Source organism: Schistocerca cancellata, chromosome 12 (assembly GCF_023864275.1).
Source record: "Schistocerca cancellata isolate TAMUIC-IGC-003103 chromosome 12, iqSchCanc2.1, whole genome shotgun sequence".
Taxonomy (NCBI): domain Eukaryota; kingdom Metazoa; phylum Arthropoda; class Insecta; order Orthoptera; family Acrididae; genus Schistocerca; species Schistocerca cancellata.
In genome coordinates, this window is record NC_064637.1 from 164,219,327 (window position 1) to 164,239,526 (window position 20,200).

The 20,200-nt window shown below is 40.2% G+C and overlaps 1 protein-coding gene across 2 annotated transcripts in view; it reads right to left on the bottom strand.

The window, feature by feature from the left end:
- The window catches only part of LOC126109791 (angiotensin-converting enzyme-like), a 267,091-nt gene that overhangs the window by 12,100 nt on the left and 234,791 nt on the right, over positions 1-20,200 (bottom strand). For both annotated transcript variants that reach the window (XM_049914847.1, XM_049914848.1), the window contains exons 9-11: positions 19,679-19,848; positions 16,309-16,433; positions 14,272-14,515 (exon numbers count right to left, since the gene is read on the bottom strand). In XM_049914847.1, the coding sequence (XP_049770804.1) occupies positions 14,272-14,515; positions 16,309-16,433; positions 19,679-19,848 (539 nt within the window). The remainder of the gene's footprint in view (positions 1-14,271; positions 14,516-16,308; positions 16,434-19,678; positions 19,849-20,200) is intronic.

Consider the following 20,200-nt stretch of genomic DNA (forward strand, 5'->3'; position numbering starts at 1 on the left):
GTAAAGCCACTTTATAAAACTGGAGAAAGGGATAATGTAGACAATTTTAGACCTATTTCTATGCCATCAGTGTTTGCTAAAGTTATTGAAAAGGCTGCGTATGCAAGGATAATTGATCATTTTATATCAGACTATTTGCTATCAAAAGTACAGTTTGGCTGTAGAAGCCATTTAACAACTGAAAATGCTATATTCTCTTTCCTCTGTGAAGTACTGGATGGGGTAAACGAAAGGTTTCAAATGCTAGGCACATTTTTTTGATGTAACTAAGGCATTTGATTGTGTTGATCACAAAATATTGCTCCAGAAGTTGGATTATTACGGAATACGGGGAGTAGCTCACAGTTGGTTCACCTCTTACTTCAGCAACAGACAGCAAAAGGTCAGGGGTGCCCCAGGAATCAGTGTTGGGGCCACTCCTGTTCCTTATTTATATAAATGATATGCCCTCTAATATTATGAATAACTCTAAAATATTTCTGTTTGCTAATGACACTAGCTTGGTAGTAAAGGATGTTGTGTGCAACATTGGCCCAGTTTCAAATAGTGCAATACATGACCTCAGTTCATGGCTTGCAGAAAATAAACTAACACTAAATCACAGTAAGGCTCAGTTTTTACAGTTTCTAACACACAATTCAACAAAATCCGACATTTTAATTTCACAGAATGGGTATACGATTAGTGAAACTGAACAGTTCAGATTTCTAGGTGTTCAGGTAGATAGTAAACTGCCGTAGAAAACCCATGTTCAGGACCTTGTTCAAAGACTTAATGCTACCATTTTTGCTATTCAAATAGTATCTGAAGTGAGTGATCATTTTACACAAAATTTAGTCTACTTTGCTTATTTTTATTCACTTACAGTCATTTCTTGCTAACAATATTAGCCTATTCCCAAGAATAAGCAACTTTCACTCAGTTAATACTCAGCAGAAATCAAACCTGCATTTGGATCGGACTTACTTAACTCTTGTGCACTAAGTTGTGCAGTACACTGCTGCATCCATTTTCAATAAGTACCGCTCGAATTAAAAACTCTTAGCAGTAATCCACGTACTTTCAAATCGGAACTGAAGAGTTTCCTCATGGATCACTCCTCCTATTCTGTCGAGAGGAGTTCTTTGAAAAATTAAGCTGATTCTTGTTGTATGTTGATGCATTTACTTAAACTAATGATATGAATATAGTAGAGGGAAACATTCCATGTGGGAAAAATATATCTAAAAACGAAGATGATGTGACTTACCAAACGAAAGTGCTGGCATGTTTATAGACACACAAACAAACACACAAAATTCAAGCTTTCGCAACCAACGGTTGCTTCATTGGGAAGAGGGAAGGAGAGGGAAAGACGGAAGGATGTGGGTTTTAAGGGAGGGGGTAAGGAGTCATTCCAATCCCGGGAGCGGAAAGACTTACCTTAGGGGGAAAAACACACACACACACACACACACATGTTGATAGACATGTTGTGTCTGTGTATTTGCGGATGGATATGTGTGTGTGTGCGCGCGCGCGCGCGCGCGCGCGCTCTAGTGTATACCTGTCCTCTGAGCACTATGGGACTTAACTGCTAAGGTCATCAGTCCCCTAGAACTTAGAACTACTTAAACCTAACTAACCTAAGGACATCACACACATCCATGCCCGAGGCAGGATTCGAACCTGCGACCGTAGCAGTCGCGTGGTTCCAGACTGTAGCGCCTAGAACTGCACGGCCACCCTGGCTGGCGTGCAAAGTGTAAAACGATAAAGAATTCCTTCAGTTCTCGCACAGAAGTTATTGTAGACATTTGTCAAAGAATTATTCAGAGCCGAGAGAAGTCTATGCATAAATTGGCCCAACTACATGTAAGTAAGAGAAGCTGCAAGCAGATATTAAAAAGTCTTAATTTGAAGCCACTTTATGAGATGGTTCTGCTGCAGTTGCAGGAGGATGACAGACACAAATGTGTAGATTACTGCACGTGGATTTTGAATAATGTCAATGATGGTTTGTTAGAACCTTTCCATTACATGAAGAGTGACGAATCGTGGTTTCATCTTTCCACTTGTGTGAATCACAGAACCCTAATACTGAGTGCCAGTGACCTTTCCATGACAAAATAATTGGCATTTGGTGCACAGGAATATGCATCACTGGAGCAATAATTTTTGACACTACCCTGAACATGGTTGCATATAAGGAAATTTCTGATACATTTTGTGCTCAGCTCACTGAATATGAAAGATAATACTACTACTTCCAGCAATATGGGGCAACATGCCCCATGTCGGGTACCCCTGGAATGAGCCCAGGATGTCTTCATTGAGGGGCAAACTGTCAGCAAACATTCATGGCCACCACACTCGCTTGATCTAACAAAATACAATTTTTTTCCTCTGGGGACACTTGAAGACCAAGGTCTACGAAACAAGTTCACACACAATACAGGACCTGAAAAACAACAGCAGCCATGAAGCTGCTGCCATTGTTATTAGAACTTTACACTAAGTGTGCCTGAATATGCTTAGATAAACGTTGCTGTGTACTGATGTCCCAGGCAGTCACTTTCTGCATCTTCTATAAATGTATTTTTCACTCTATTTTCAACTGTAAATATTGGTAAGTCCATTTCACATTTTCACTTCTGTAATTTCACTTCATTTCCTTTATACTTATATGAGCTACTTTTATCTGTATTTAGAGCATTTCATCATACAAAACAACATATTTGTATGTGCCATTGCAGATCCTAATATGTTTTCCCCTCTTATTTTTTCTTTTTAATGCACTAATCTTTGACACATGTGTGTTGTGACTTGTATCATGACTTGAGTACATCTTTGGATTGTGACACAAGTAAGTCAGCACCAGACCAGGAAGCAAAAGCAGATTTCATGCTTATCACAAGCAGTCATCTGAACCATTGGGTTATCTGAACACACTTCCAGACATGACTCAGACTTCCAGTGTCACTCATGTTTCCATCTAAGATTGCTAAAGACTGCTACTAGAGATTCAGCAATTGGAATGTGGGAATAATGCATAGGGCCATTCAAAAAGAAACTAGCTGTAGGCTGTAAAATGAAAACCTTCGCTGGAGGGATCATAAAGCCATTGCCTGTGGGAGAATGTGCAGTTCCAATAAGAGTGCTGAGGCCCCAGACTTACTGCCAGAGGGAGACACACACACACACACACACACACACACACACACACACACACACACAAGTGATGACAGTGTGAGCTTGTGAGCATAGTACCACCCACTGTTCCAAGCAGTGCTGAAAACAGTGAAATGGAGGCTGCAAAAGAAGAGCAAAGAGATTTAGTGTGGAAGTAATGCAGGAAATGGAAATCTATCAAAGAATGGCATAATTATATGAAGAGCGCTGCATCTGCATCACAAGAGTCAAGATGAGGCACAAGCAATTCGGGGAAGGACAGATGTCATTGGCTGATGACATATGATCTGGAATGCCACACTGTAGTACCATTATTATTGTTCTGTAAGTGAATGCCGTTACTAAAGACTGGTGGGTTACAGTGGCATCCATTCGCCCAGAGTTCAGGCAGGGCAAGAGAGTTGCAACAGACATGTAGTTCTCTCCAGACACTTGTGGTGGTGGTGTTCAATGAATTTATGTTCTGCACTCTCCTTCTGGTGTAAGGAAATGCAGTACACTGCTTTGCTCTTCTTTTGAAGCCTCCATTTCATTGTTTTCAGCACTACTGAATGTAGTGGATGATTGACGCATGCAAGTGCTTACTCTGTCAAGATGGGAGTGTGTGTCCGTGTCCGTGTCCCTCTAGTGGCAAGTTTGGGGCCTCATTGCTGTTGCAGGGATTACCCTTCTTCTGTAAGCAATGGTATCAATCCTATCAGTGGTTTTCATTTTATAGCTTCTGGCTCTTTTCTTTTAAAATGACGATAATACTTCACTCGTGTAGGATCAGCCAGTGACCTCCACCAAATGCTTTCAACCCAGTGGTGCTATTCTGTCCCCACATACCTCCTGGGGGAACCTCTAATAGCAGTGTTTGAAAATCATTGGTGGAAACGCCATGGGCAACGAGAGGTCAAATCAGAACTGGAGGTGTGCTCAGGCAGTGCTGACGATTTAGACAGCTACTCACAATAAGCTGTAAGTCAGGGTTCGTGACCTTGTCTAGCATTCATTTTCGTTAGCCACCATATATCCGCTACATTGCAAATGCGGTGTTTCTGAACAGTTTACGGCGATATCTATACATCTCAGTGGTGGTCCTGTGGACCTTAGGAAAAAAATATAGAACAGACAATGACTGATTTCCTTCTTTCGTTCTGCATTCTTGTACAACTCTGCTACTTCTCTTTCCCCAATGGTGGAACACTAATATTTAACCTTCTGTCCTTTGAAGAAACCTGATGGAACTTCGCACTGAATCTGTCACTAACCAGAGGTAGAGTAGAATTATCTTACACCTCGATTTGGGATGCATCAGGTCTATTTAAAGACAGAGAGTGTACATCAAAAAGGGTTTACTACCTGTACACCATTTAGCTCAATCTACTTACAAAATGACTGTCAAAGGGGACTTTACAAGGAAGGAGTAAGATTCTTCACGGCACAGAACAGTCCTGAAGATTTATGTATATTGATGACTTAGTGTTCTTGGTTACACAAGAAGGAACCCAATAAAGATGTAACATCATTGAATGCCTGCCAACTTAAAAGCACCAAAGGTAATTTGAATGCCTGAAAGTGTAGGTTCACTGAAAATTTAGTGGACAAGTTACAATCCCCAGCAGTTATGTTGTTAATGGTAAACTGTAGCCTCCAAAAAATTCACAGAGGTTTACCCATGCAAAATCTGCATTTATAATGGAAATGTCCAGTCTGAATAGTACAGACCATCTCTAAAAGGATGTGTTGAGTATTTTGCACTGGGTGGCTCAGAAACAAAAAACTTGTGCAATGGAAAGGGAAAATGTAAACTGTTGTAGGAGGTGGCAAATGTACATCAAGTTCAGATGCCACAAGTCCCTTAGGGACTTGTCACCATCTAAGTGAGAAAGGTTTTCTTTCTTCAAATCATAGAACTATGCATCACACAGTGGGAATGTTGTAACTGTAACAGTATAGAGTAGGTGAGTGTGGTAAGTGCTTGTATACTGTAGTAGTATATCGATTATTTGGATCCATTGGGAGGGTTCTGCAAATGTGTTAAGTACACTGTATTGAAGGATTTAAGGCGTATGTAAACCATCCCTCCACTGTTGTTTTGAAACTGCTTCAGTAATTACAACCAGTTGTATTAACTGAATGTAATCTGTTGTCAGTCACAGCTAAGATACATATACAATAAAATACACTATTTCACCATCATTCTTCGCACTTGAAAATTCATGAGTGCCTGGGACCTAGTGGACTCCTTTGGTAAATATGTAAACAGTTTCAGTAGTAAGTAGCTCTTCTATTAGTATCATGATACAATGTCAACAAGTAAAAATGTCATTATTATGAGACAACAGAAACCAGAGTCAAATTAAGGCATGTGCTTATGTCAGGTGTACACAGGTGACTGACCAACTGTACTTGGTATTAAGTGCTGTGACAACATATCAGTTGTCCTCACAGCGTCAATCATCAGGATGAGTAAACCAGAAAATTCGTATGACACCAGATCTCACTGCCAAGCACAGTGCATTGATGTACGTGCTTCTTGACCAGTGATGTTTACAGTATAACAGAACAACTTTTCATCAGTATAATGTGGAAGATATTACATACAAAAGGATATTAGGAAAAATGAACAATACTAAAGTGCTTAAAGTGATTCACATAACACCACCATCAAAAGTAAGACACAAAACGAGGCTACATGTTATAGTGAACAGTCTACATGTACTACAGTAACTGTTTTACTGGTTAGCAAGAATTAAGTTGTCTGTGCAAGGATACATGAAAATAATAAAGTGGTTTTTTGTACCCAAGTGAACTCTCAGTCAAAAACACAAAGTACTGTCATAGTTATTAAGTCACACCACGTATTATGTTGTACTAAGAGCCCTATTAGCAAACAAATATGAAACTGAAGTACAAAAGTACGTCACAAGGTCCAAGGCATTGTGTGTTTTTAAATGTGAAGGAAGATTCTTAAATATTAAACAATGGAAAATCCAGGGTGGAATAATGATAATATTTTGAAAAGGATGGATTGCTGCTCTCAGTTGCATTGCACTAAGATCACTTAATGTTTGTGCAGTTAATGCAACTGTTAGTGAAAATTAAAGCATTTTCTAAAGAGCAGCTGAGATGGTGATTTACTTACATGTTACTTACATATTCAGGTCAGTCACAGAAACCAGGATTGGCAGGAAGCTAGCTGTGTGAAATTCCTAGGAATGCAACTAGATAAAAACCTATCATGGGGGTCGGGTCACACATACAGTACCTTGCAAATAAATTAAATAGCCTAGCATATGCAATGAGAATATTGTACAATGCTACCAGTATGGGCATAAGAAAAGTAGTATATGACAGCTACTTTGAGTCAGTAATAAGGTATGGAATTGTATTTTGGGATACCCCAAACAATATGTGTCAAATACCAAAACTTCAGAAAACCATCATTACAAATATGCACAATGCAGCGCAAAGAAAATCATGTCACCCACTCTTAAAAACATCTTAGTATACTCAATGTTCCCTCACTATACATATATGAGCTGATTATCATTGTACACAGTAACCCTGATTTATTTGTAGCAAATCATTTTCAACATAGTTACAACACCAGAAATGAAAATAATTTTATGCTGCTCACCCACCGTTTAAAAAAAAACTTTATGCTCAAACTCCTCATTATATGGGTATGAAAATTTATAACAAAGTGAAAGGAAGAGAATTGCTCAGCATAAATTTAGAAACACTGAAAAAATCCTTGTATGAGAAACTAGTGCAGAAATGTTACTATTCAGTAGAAGAATTCATAAATGACCATCTGAAAATTTGAGCAGGAGAGAGCAAGTGTTTAGGACTGTTAATCTTAAAAGTTAGTTACTTTTGAAGAAAAATTATTAATTGCTTAATTAAGTAATTATTCAGTACTGTATATTATATTACTGGTATTATAAGGAAAATTGTAAACAAGTTTTTGTGTTTTGACAAGTCTCCTGTACTTTTAAGTCAATGGTTTGAAATTGTATGTTACGAGACAATAAACTTATACTTCTTCTTCCAATCACTGTGGCAGCACACAAACAGATCATGTATGAAATTATTTCAACTACTAGATGCTAGTGCAACTAGCACAGTTTGGAGCACTTACCAAATAGACACATCAGAAGATATATGAAGATAGTAACTGTTCTGGACTTGAACCCAGGATCGCCTGCTTACATGGCAGACGCTGCATTACATATATAGATTGTGGACGGTTGGGAATGTGGGTTTCACGGGAAGTGTGCAAGGGGTAAGTCCCTGCAGTCGCGCTATTCATCTGTGTCCTCAGTGGCTCAGATGGACAGAATGTCTGCCATTCAAGCAGGAGATACTGGGTTCGAGTCCCAGTCGGGGCACACATTTTCAGCTGTCTCCATCGAGGTATATCAACAACACCTGTCAGCAGCTGAGGGTTTCAATCAATTAACATCAGAAGATGTTGAAAATATTCAGATACTTATTAAGTTTGGAACAATTCACTAGAGACCATAAAAATATGCAGGAGAGCAACTCAGAGAATTTAAATAAAAGCTGTTTGAAGGAAGGACTACAGTGAGTTAGTTTATTGCACCACATTTGTACAGCATGTACTGTACATATTAAATGGGATGACGATAAGGTACAACACCACACAGATAGAACCACACAGATAATTATGTTTCCCTATCTCCATACAGAATGGAGCAGGATGTGGATTAGTATTGGGGTACAAGATAGCCATTAATAACTGTAAGAGTAGTGAGAGGGGAGTTCCAGTGGTGACACACAAACTACTACTATGAAACAGAATTGAGGAGGCCACCTGGCATAACACCCCTAAATGACGGACAGAGCTCCATCGCCAACAATGTTATGGGCCCTCATACCACAATAGACTCCACACAGGTTTGAAAGGTAATCCAGGAGCTGCTAGAGGATCTGGCATTTGGAAACTCTGCAACACCTTTCCTCCCCTTTCTTGTCAAATGCTGGTGCTGAAAAATTTCTTTCCCCACCTGGACTTTAATCAGTTATTTCTGGATGGGAAGCTACTGTACTAGTACACATTTGTGAGGTCAGTTACAGAGAATGGTTAGTTTGTACAAGAAGAAATGGTTAAGAGAAGATATATACTATGGTTTAGTGAAGTGTGTCAGTGAAATACAAAAATGGTTGTAAACAATTTTGTGCACTGATCTTGGAAGTTTCATTTTGTAATTAGGCATGACATACAACAGCTTCTTCCACTATGAATTCAGTATTGAATCAGATCTGGCTGAGGACAGACATTTCCTGTGGACATTTACTGTCTTAACTAAACCAAAATAATTGCTAAAGGGTTGAACCAAAATAATTGCTAAAGGGTTTTTATGATAACTCTGTGCACATTTTGTACTTTTCTGTATCAGCTGGTTGATATGTTTCATGAAATACAGGCAACATTACAAATATGGTAATGGAAAGTCACTGGTGAACTATAAATACTGGGAGTACAGACAGTAATTCACCGTACAGTTGATGTGTTGAGTGACTTACAGGTACACAAACAAGTCAGAACACTTGTAAGATTTTCAGAGTTACGGAGTCAGTTTTTGTTGGATGGCAGCCTCTTCATTTGTCATCATAAAACAGTATCAATCAGTTAATTTTGTGATTTTCGTACATAAAGTTCAATTACATCCTTACATATTTACTTTCGAAGTAATTTTTTTACAAATAATGCTTATGCATGTGTTCCTATCACAGCCAAATTAGCTGTCAATACATTTTATTATTTTTTAACCACAATATAAAATTAAAATGTTTCAAACTATTATTTCAGTTGTCTGTCTGTCTGTCTTTTCCTCAGGAAGCATCAAGTTGAAATTTATGTAGCATACCAAGGCCCAGAGTCCCTTGTTGAAATAACAATTTGAAGCTTCTAAGCCATTGGAGTAAAAAGATATGGTCATATATGTCAAATATTTTGATACTCACTCGTCAAAATCTATAGGGTACTTCCCATTGATCTACAATGATGAAACTTAGCAAGACATCAGATTTCACAGTAGAAGTAAAGGAGATTATGTGAAAATTGTTAATTTGTAATTGTACCACACAAAAAAATACATTTCTTTTGTCATTTGTTATCTGAGGTCAAAACTGAAATTAAACCAATCAGTAGTTCTGCATTCAGACTGACTGGGACACAATGGTAAAAGTCAAATATTGAGCAAGGGATGACTTTATTGGTCATATGATGCATTTCGAAATTTATCCATCATCAGATATCCAGGAGCGATTGCTGCATGTCAATATGGTCTTTCAAGTTGTACGTGAAACAAACTTTTGCAGACTGACCACGTAGAAGTTGAAACCCCATATCTGTGTGCAGCATTCGCTCCTGAATATCTGATAGTGGATAAATTCCAAAACACATCACATGAGCAATAAAATCATTACTTGCCTTACATTTTACTTTTGCCATTACGACCAAGTCACCCTGAATACAGAACTACTAACTGTAATAATCACAGTTGTCTGTTTCCTGCAATGACTTTATGCCACATTTATATTATTGAAATTAAGAGATTCTCAGAAATCTCGCAATCACTGTGACTGATATTTTGCCAGTATCAGAGTCAGTAACAGGCAAAAATGGTCAAGATTCTTGGTTCCTGGAATGGATGAACTGTCTGTCAAGTTTGTGTGGAACTCTCAGTGGGCAAGACCTACTCACACCTGGCCAGTTTTTTTGCTGTTAGGCCTCATTTCTGCAGTTGCTGTTGCAAAACCAATATAAGTTATATACCACTTCTGGCAACTGATTTAAATAAGACTTCTATTACAGGGACAAAAGATAGTACACAACCTACATTACATTTCAAATTATTGTGACGAGCATCCAAAAACTTTAAAACAAGAACAATCTTTTATGTCAATTCACATATATCTGTGTATCTTACTATATTTGTATGTCAGTTATATATTTGAGAGTTCCGTGTCGAAAGTTACGGCAGTAGTCGTGTCAGTGTGTACGAAGAGGATGCAATTGTAAGTCTAGAATGAGATTATATGCATACAGATGTTACGCAACCAAGAACAAGTAGCTGTGAATAAGCTGAAGAATTCAAGAAAAATAGATGTCGAATTTGATTCCTAAAGAATATCAAAATCATTAATTCTCCTGCAGCATATAAAGCTTGAGAATCCAGGACTACAACAGGACATCCACAATGAATTTCTGACCAGATTTTTCCTACAAAAGTTCATTAAAAATATGTTATGTTGCCTGTTCTCAAATATCTCTTGAAACATTGCAAAATACCTGGTATGTTGGTGTAAAGTGCAATTACAATTACAGTGTCAGTATATTTTGCAGCTGTAAATAGCTGCAGAAGCATTACAAACTTTGCCACGCTTTTGGGGACATTCTTCTTCAAAGGTAACTAGCACAGACCACATACACTGAAGGAACAAAAGACACGGTATACCTCCTAATATCATGTCGGACCACCTTTTGCATAGTGTAGTGCAGGAACTCGACACAGTATGGACTCGGCAAGTTGTCGGAAGTCCCCTGCAGAAATATTGAGCCATACTGCCTCTATAGCCTTTCAAACTTCCGAAAGTGCTGCTGTTGCAGGTTTTTGTGCACAAACTGACCTCCCGATTACATCTCATAAATGTTTGATGGAATTCAATCTGGGTGGCCATGTCATTCCATCGTCATTTGGGAACGTGAAGTCCTTGAATGGCGGCAGATGGTCTCTGAGTAGCCAAACACAACCATTTCCAGACTACGATCATTTCACATGGACCAGAGGACAAAGTCCATTCCACGTAAACATGGTCCACACCATTACAGAGCCACCACCAGCTTGCACAGTGCCTCGTTCACAACTCGGGTCCGCGGCTTTGTGGGCTCTGTGCCACGTTCGAACCCTACCATCAGCTCTTACCGAGTGAGATTGGGACTCATCTGAGTAGGACACACTTTTCCAGTTGTCCAGCATCCAACTGATACAGTTACGAGCCCAGGAGAGGCACTGCAACCAATGTCGTGTTGTTAGCAAAGACACTCACGTCGGTCGTCTGCTGTCGTAGCCCACTAGTGACAAATTTTGCCACATTGTCCTAACGGATACATTCGTTGTATGTCTGACATTGATTTCTGTGGTTGCTTGTCTTTCAGCACTGACAGCTCTACACAAATGCCACTGCTCTCTGTTCGTAAGTGGAGGCCATCAGACACTGTGTTGTCTGTAGTGAGAGGTAATCTTAAAATTCGATATTCTCAGCACACTTCTGATGCTGCATTCCATAATGATTTCTAAAATGGAATGTCTTGTGCATCTACCTCCAACTACCATTCCACATTCAAAGTATGTTTATTCTCATTGTGCAGCCATAACTACCTATCCAAAGACTTAAGTCACCTGAATGCATGCACTCGCACCTGCGTAGATGCATCGCCCCGCCCTGCCTTACTGGAATGTACCAGTATTTTAATCTGGGTTATGGGCATCATCATTGACGAGCTGTTTACAGAAGTAAATGATCACTACCAAACTCTGGCCAAGAGGAGGGAAAACCACCCAATGATGGAACTTGCTGCCTAGTGCAATGTAATAGACCTAAAGAGCCATTTAGCAACCCATCTTCTGTAACCTCCTCCTCTTCCCCCAAATACCAGCTTCTCTGAACTATGTATATGGAAGAATGAGAGCAGAAAGATTAGTCTTTAACATCCCATTGTCAATGAGGTCATCAGAAATTGCTATGTGGATAGAAATTGTCCGCATAAAACATCCACTGACCACGATCCTTTCGAACTAAATCTCTGCTAGCCCCTGCTCCCCTGCTCCACCACCATACACTCGATGTGGGCCCACACCCTCTCCTCTGCAGCCTCCCTATCCCTCTGTTATATCTTCTCCTCCCAGTGCACTCCTCCACATCACCGTGGGTTGTGCACGACTTCCGCTGCCTGCGCCCGAGTGAGCTCACACCCGCCACCTTCTTACTCTGTGCACCTGCTGTCCCCAGTCACACTACACTGCCAGTAAGTTATAGTCTTCAGTTTCTGTATGTCTGAAGAGGGATTGGCCCAAAAGCTTAGCAATATTTTCGATCTTGCTTACTTGTCTAGCAATCACTCAATCTGGCGATTACTTAATGAGCTATCACCTATACTCCATGCATTATTTACAGAAATATGGGGAGCACTATTCAATGAACATTGTGAGAATGAAAGTGGTTTAAAGTGATTTTTTCTGGTGAACCTACTCTAAATATGGTGCCACTACAAAAGATACTGACCAGCCAAAAGTGACCCATGTGTTGAATACACTTCAATGGCCAGACGGGAAGTGCGGCTGAGTGTAGACAAAGAAAGAAATGATCTTGTACAAGTGAAAGCCTCCTCTTGGGAGAGGTTGTCCTGTTGGTGACAACATTGTGTTCCACATTCCATCTGTTAAACATGCCACAAAGCTTGTCAAAAATGAGAAGGAAGCATGGCATTTATTGATAGCCTGTAGTTGAAAATTAAGTTTTAGTCACCAAAGGTTAGATCAATATGTGAATGTCTCAATTTCATCGAAATGTTTCCTCCTCCCCTCTCCCCCTCCCATGTATGTCTTCAGTGCATAAACATAGACATTGCAAATGGTGAAGCCCTTGTGAAGGACTTCCGTAGCTAAGGCACTGGATTTATGTACATCATACAGGGCACTGGGACCAATTTTCTAGAAACTAGTGTTGGCTGTGTTTGGATGTGTGGTTTTACCTGAGAGATTACTAGCCAACATCTAATTCCTAATTAAAGTAGAAACATTTCAGCCCCACTATCAACTCTGAGAACAAAAAAATAACTGTAAGCAAATATGAGGACTCTGAGGTGCCATTGCAAGTACTCTTGATTGTGGGAAACTACTTACCACTCTGCCAAATCGTGCTAGAATGACTTTTTTTCATGTCAGAGTTATCAGATTACAAACTGAAAGAATAAAATGGAATATAAGTACACTTATGACGGTTTCAGGAGGAAACAGAAAGGTGGCAAGAAAATGTATACAGAACAGAGTATATTAGTTAGGCTTGTTTGGACCAGAAGCAGGCGACTTCAGTCACATCAAGAGTTGATGACATGACCCAATGAGGCTACAGTGAGTGGGGCATTCTGGAAAGGAATGTGTGTGTGGTGTTATGTGGAACCCATAGGTTAGGCTTACTGTTTCTGTCTGGGATTTCTTAAGGGATTTCCAGACTTGAATGTTTTCTCGATGGTCGGGGCTACTTTTCTGATCCAGTAGTTGTCTTTTGGAGGTAGAATTTGTTGTTTGTAGTCCCTGGTCCTTCAAATTTCAGCTTTGGGATAGCCGTTTGAATGCCATCAGTAGACGTCATTGTTTTAGATATGGCGGAAACAAGAGCCTCTCGGTGCTCCGTAACACGCAAGGCAAGCCGGTTTGCACATTGGGTGATAGAAAGGAATACTTGCTCTAATAGGACCATACCTGGTAAAACATCATCATCTGGAATGAATGTTTAAATTAATTATGGCGTCTAACAAACTGTAACCTCTGCCCAGAAACTTCCTCGTAATGATTTCTGCAGGGAAGAACCACCAATACTGTATCTCAGGACTTTTAGGTGCACGTACAGTCTACATCAAAGAGACAAGATCGCTTAGAGACCCCGACCCTTATCTGCCTGTCTGAAGTCAAAAGTAGAGTGCCTACCTATTTCTGTCTCTTGCATTTACCCAATATGTTCCCAATGGACATCACTGATTTCCAAACATTGAAGGCTCTGCTGAAAGGAAGACAATACTGGCCTGCTACTGACCTCCAAAAGCAGGAGCAGACCACCACAAAGTCATCCGAAATAAAGGGGTCTCAAACACATTCCAGGTAGAAAGTTAGATGAATAAAACATTTTGTACATCCATTTGTCTGTATCAATTATCCTGTTCCATGAAGTTTCCTGACAAAATTTCTACAGTTACTAAATTAGAATAGTATTTTGTAACACTGCGTTGTTACTGACATTAATTTTGTGTGAAAATAAGCCAGTATTCATTCACATTACCTGTGCAGTACTGTAATCACATACCTGAGCCTCCAGTAGTCACAATTGTAGCGCGTCTTGGGCGTGCGGCCCTCGAAGATGTCCCAGCGCCACAGGTCGAGCACGAGTGCGTACGGCAGGAAGGCGAGCTTATCGAGCGCCTGCGCGAACAGGTAGTTGATGTTGTGTGGCAGGTCGTCGACCGAGTTGCGCAGCAAGCCGAGCGTCTGCAAGTGCTGTGGTGTCGATACTGACAGAGCTATCATGTCGCCCACTGCCTCGTGCAGCCCTGCGGACACAAAGCGGAGACCAGTAGTTAACTTCTCCCGACAGGTTGCTCCAAAAGTAGCCCAGTGGAAGAGGTGAAGCCCATCAACAATTATGGCACTGGAATGTAGTTTATCTGAATCCACTATTATTCAGTTCTAATAATTGGCTGAGGAAAAACATGCAATAATAATATTAATTTGATAAATTTAACTGTATCAAAAGGAAAACTCACTCGAGAAAAGTATAATCTGTTGGCCAGTACTTACTTACGAAAAGCAAGTTTACAGAGTTGGATACTGAGTTATCAAAAAGCTTTTGGTTATTAATTATGAATATTGCTTGTGAACCTGACTGTTCATCCCTGCATGTAGAGGCATGGCTTTTGATTACCTTAAGAGTACAGAAAACTCTAATAATCGTATGCAATTCTGTAACAGGAAAGAGGGTGAGAAATGGTTGTATCCTTTGAATATAAATACATATAACTGAGACCAGCTTACTTCTATAAACTGATTTTTGATGATACTGTTAAGTCTCAAAAACTAATTTATGGACTTAAAATATCTGTAAGTGACTTGTCACCCACCCAGATAGCCACACATGTTAAAGTGCCGCTTCTGGGATGGGGAAGTGTATTGAATCCATCTGGCAGATTAAAAACAAGGTTCAGTGTGCCGGCCGACCTGGATGTGGTTTTTAGATAGTTTCCAATATCTGACTAGTGAATACCAGGCTGGTATCCAAGTCCCATCTCAGTTACACGATTTGCAGACATTTAGAAACCATTCACACACTTTCATATGCATAACACCACACCATGCAGACATTTGGAGTACATGTACTCCCTCCTGTCAGGGGAGGGGGGTAAATGGGTTGGTGACAGGAAGGGCATACATCCATCCACCCCTTAAATTAACCATGCCACATCCACAGTAACCATGCTGACCCTGCATAAACATCAGACAAAGGCAAAGAAAAAGAAGAAGATAAGTGGCTGGTCACAGTTATTTGTATTAATAAACAGTCATGTGCTGCACAGTATCCATAACTGATAAGCTTGCGGTTTGTATCCTATATCTTATGTTATTCATTTTGTATATAGAGAAGGCAGTAAAAAAAAAAATTGGAGAGAGAATTAAAGCATATAGTGAATAAATAAAAAATTTGTGGTCTGCCGATGATAAAATTCTGTCAGAGGTGGCAAAGGAATTGCACGATCACTCGAGTGGAATGGATAGCATCTTGAAAAAAGTTTATATGATAAACATCAACAAAATGTAAATCAACAAGTAATGGAGTGTAGTCAAAATAAATAAGGTAATGCTGAGGGTCTCAGATTAGGAAATGAGACACTGAGAGTAGTAGAAAAAATTTGCTATTTGTGTAGCGTAATAACTGATGATACTCTTGCAAGGAAGGGAAACACGGCCAGTTTATAGAACTACCAACAAGAGAAAAGAAGCTTTTTAAATGTGATACTATTGCAGATTAGTTGGGTATATCAGATGAGCAATGAAGAGGTTGGGGGGTACAACCTGACTAAAAGATGAAGGGATATGTTAGTATGCCTTACTGTGAGGTAACAAGGGATATTTAATGTGGTAATGGAGTAAAGTGTGTGTGGGGGGGGGGGGGGGGAGGGCGTAAAATTGTAGAGGAAGGCCAAGACTCAAATGCAATAAGCAGGTTCAAGTGAATGCAGGGTGCAGCAGTTAAGGGGAGGATTACACAGCTTAGACTAGTGTAAGCTACAACAACAACAACACACAGTTTGCCTCTGTGTGGCCTTTTTTTGCGTGTTTGCATCAGTACCTGGGTTGGCAGCATCGCGGAACACCTTGGGCTGGTTGCGGTACTGCAGGAAGTACTGGATGTGCCCCATCTCATGATGTGCAGTTACCAGGTCTGTCATGGTCACCTGGGTGCACATCTTGATCCTGTAAATACACCACTACCATCAGAACTGCCCTCTTAATTTTTAATATGAGTGTAGTTCATTGAATACCCATGTTTGAAGCAAGAGGACTTACTTGTTGGTCATTTTGGATTTGGCAGCCATTGCAGTAAATTGTGATATGTGGTTTTTGCAGAAAAAGCGCAGTATTGTTAGAAAGATTTGCATTTTCAGATGGGAAAAAATGTGAAGAAATAAAATCGAGACTGAATGCTCTGCCATCATTGACAACAATTCATTATTTGTTAAACAAGCTTAAATGTGGTCCAACATCTGGTTTTGATAATGATTATCCAAGACTGGAAGCAGATGTGACTGCTGAAGAAATTGGTCAAAAAGTGCAGGACAAATTTTTTGCTAATCATCAAATGAAAATATATGAAGTATCAGAGGCTGTAAATGTGTTGAAAAGAATGGCAATTGACATTTTACATAAGTGATTGAATGGAAGTATGCTAGCAGTCTCATTTGCAGTTCAATATTTCTGAGTGTAAAGCAGGCAAAACTAAAATTTATGGTCACCTTATCCACATAATAGTGTCAGCTCATTCCATTATCCATCTGAATGACTAAAACCTTCACACATGAAATTTCACTTAACATGCTCCCATAAATACCTACTTCTGGTACCAGTAGGTCTTTTTTATTTTACCTGTAGGTATTTCTGATTTGTTTGAAATTGCATACGATGAGTCTTCGTAAGTTTAAGGGTCAAGCTGTTTACAGTGAAACAGTTCTAAGACTGTTCCATTATTGTCTTGGCTATGATTCACATGGATGTGCTTGGGCATTTATTAGTGCATTTGTGTCATCAGCAAACATCACGATTTTGAAGAGTTTTGACGATGCGAGTTTGCTAGTGATATTCAGCTAATGTAACATTGGGGTATTTCACACTTCTTTTTGTACTGAATCAGTTACAATTCCACTGTTCATTTACTCAGTTTCTGTTGAAACGGTGCAAAATGAAAGAGTATGGAACCTCCACATCCATCACTGATGTAGAGGCACTGGGAAACATGTGACCAGACTGCTGTATGTTGTTTATTTATTCGCCCAGTGAAATCTTTGGTGTACAGATGATGTGCATTCCATGTTGGACAAAGATCTTATCTACAACTTAACTGCATGTAGCATTCTACCTACAGACCATGATGAATGTTTTACGAAGCAGGAGGATGGGCCACATGCAGATGCATTATTGGTGGCACACCATCACACATACATCAAATAACTGTCACACACATGCAGTCCTGATGCTTACAACACAAGCTAGAGTAGCCATTGATGACTGGTTGTTAGTACAGATGTGTAAATGTGCATGCAGGACAGGGAGTAGTGTTTGGTAATGGGAGGATCAGGCAGATGTCCATTTGTAGCTGTGGTGAGGTGAGGTGCGGGTAAACACCGGTAGCACTGACAAGGTGCACAGAATGTGACAGCTGACCACGTGTAGGGATGCTTTGGTTACTTTTGTGTGTTCTTGAATCCTATGGAAGGAATACCCACAGGAGAAGAATCTTAAGGCTAAAAACTATGCACTGTGGTCGAGGCAGGACTCCACAAGTGAGTAAGCATTCTTTCTTCAACATGCATATCCATATAGTGAGGTGACAGGCATCATGGGATACCTCATAATACTGTGTCAGACTCCTTTTACCCTTAATAGTGCATAGATGTGGCATGGACCCAACACGTCATTGGAAGTCCCTTGCAGAAACATTGAGCCATGCTGACTTTGTAGCTGTCCATAACTGTGAAAGTGCTGATGGTGCAGAATTTTGTGCACAAATTGGCCTCTCCGTTATGTCCCATAAATGATTGATGGCATTCATATTGGGTGATCTGGTTGGCCAATTCATTCACTCTAATTGTCCAGAATGATCTTCAAACTAATTGTGGCCCTAAAATTGTGCATTGTCATCCATAAAAATTCCACTGTTTTGTTTGGGAACACGATGTCCATGAATGGATGCAAATGGTCTCCAAGTAGCTGCACATCCAGAGGATACAGTCCATTCCATATGAACACAGCCCACACCGTTATGGAGCCACCACCAGCTTGCACAGTGCCTCGATGAGAACCTGCGTCCGTGATTTTGTGGTTTCTGTGCCACACTCTAACCCTACTATTGGCTCTTACCAATTATAATCTGGATTCATCTGACCAGGCCTTAGTCTTCCAGTTGTCTAGGGTCCAACCAATATGGCCACGACTCGGGCGAGACGCTGCAGGCGATGTTTGTGCTGTTAGCAATGGCATTCGTGTCAGTTGTCTGCTGCCAGCCCATTTATGCTCTATTTTGCCACACGGTCCTAACAGATATGTTTGTGATACATTCCACATTGATACCTGTGGTTTGTGGTAATTTCACACAGTGTTGCTTGTCTGTTAGCACTGACAACTACACAAATGCCACTGCCCTCAGTCATTAAGTGAAAGTTGTTAGCCACTGTGTTGCCCAAGATGGAAGTTAATGCTTGAAATTTCGTATTCTCAGCACACTCTTGATCTTTTGGATCTCCGAGTACTGAATTCCCTAACGATTTACGAAATGGAATGCATCTACCTCCAACTATCATTTTGTGTTCAAATTATGTTACTTTGCATCATGCAGCCACAATCAGGTCAGCAACCTTTTCTCATGAATCACCTGAGTACAAATGACTGCTCTCCCAATGTTCTGCCCTTTTATACCTTGCGTAGGCAATACTAATGCTACCTGTGTATGTGCATATCACTATCTCACGACTTGTCACCTCACCACATGACACATGTCAAGCTGTTTCCCGCCTTCTTTGTGACGTATACAAATGTGCAGGGTGTTGTGATTGGGGTGAAGAACTGTTTATTGGTACAAGCTGGTCCGTTGGCATAAACAAAATCGGTATCAGGTGTTCCTCATAGAAGCTAAATAAGACGGCTCACTATCTCAGTGCAGTTGTTCAGTTAATCAGATATGATCAGCAGCGGTCTCCTATTGTGTACTTGTGGTAACTGTGCTGCATACTAGAAAGTATTTTCAGTCAATTAGCATATGTAAAAGCAAAAAGAAAATTAAAATTAAACAGAAATACTGACTGACAATTACAAGTACTTTATGGGTTAATTAGTGAACCACCAAACATATAACAGATGAAGTCAAAACAAATCAAGATGCAAAGTTTTCTGTAACCAGTAACAAGCAGAAGATGATTCTAGTGAAGTGGCAGGTTATTTGCCATCACCTGTAGTCCCTCCTGTTGCAGAAGTCCCAGGCAGAGGGCTGGCAGATGACCGGCCTGTCCAGAGGCTGCTCAAGTAGGGACCTCTCCCAGAACTCTGGTGGCACGGCCGACAGGTTCAGACTGCGGTAGAAGTCATCGGCGAGGCGGAACATGGTGAGGGGCGTATATCCCTGAAAACAGTATACGTCGGCGAATCAGTTTTCTATTTCTAACTAGTTTAACTATATCTACATCTACATACGTACACTGCAAACCAGAAGTGTATGCCAGAGAGCATTTCGAATAGTATAAAACATTACAATGGCACATGGAGTCTGCAAAGAGTAACTGCTTAAATGACTCTGTGCACACTGTGATTAGTCTCATCTGTTCTTCACAGCCCCTATGAGAGCAATAAGTAGAGGTCTGAGGTATATCTCCAGATTCTTCACTTGAAACTGATTCTCGAATTATTCTAAGTCAGCTTTTGCAGGATAATTTGTGCTCATCTTCAAGAGTATCCTAATTCCGGTTTTTCAACAT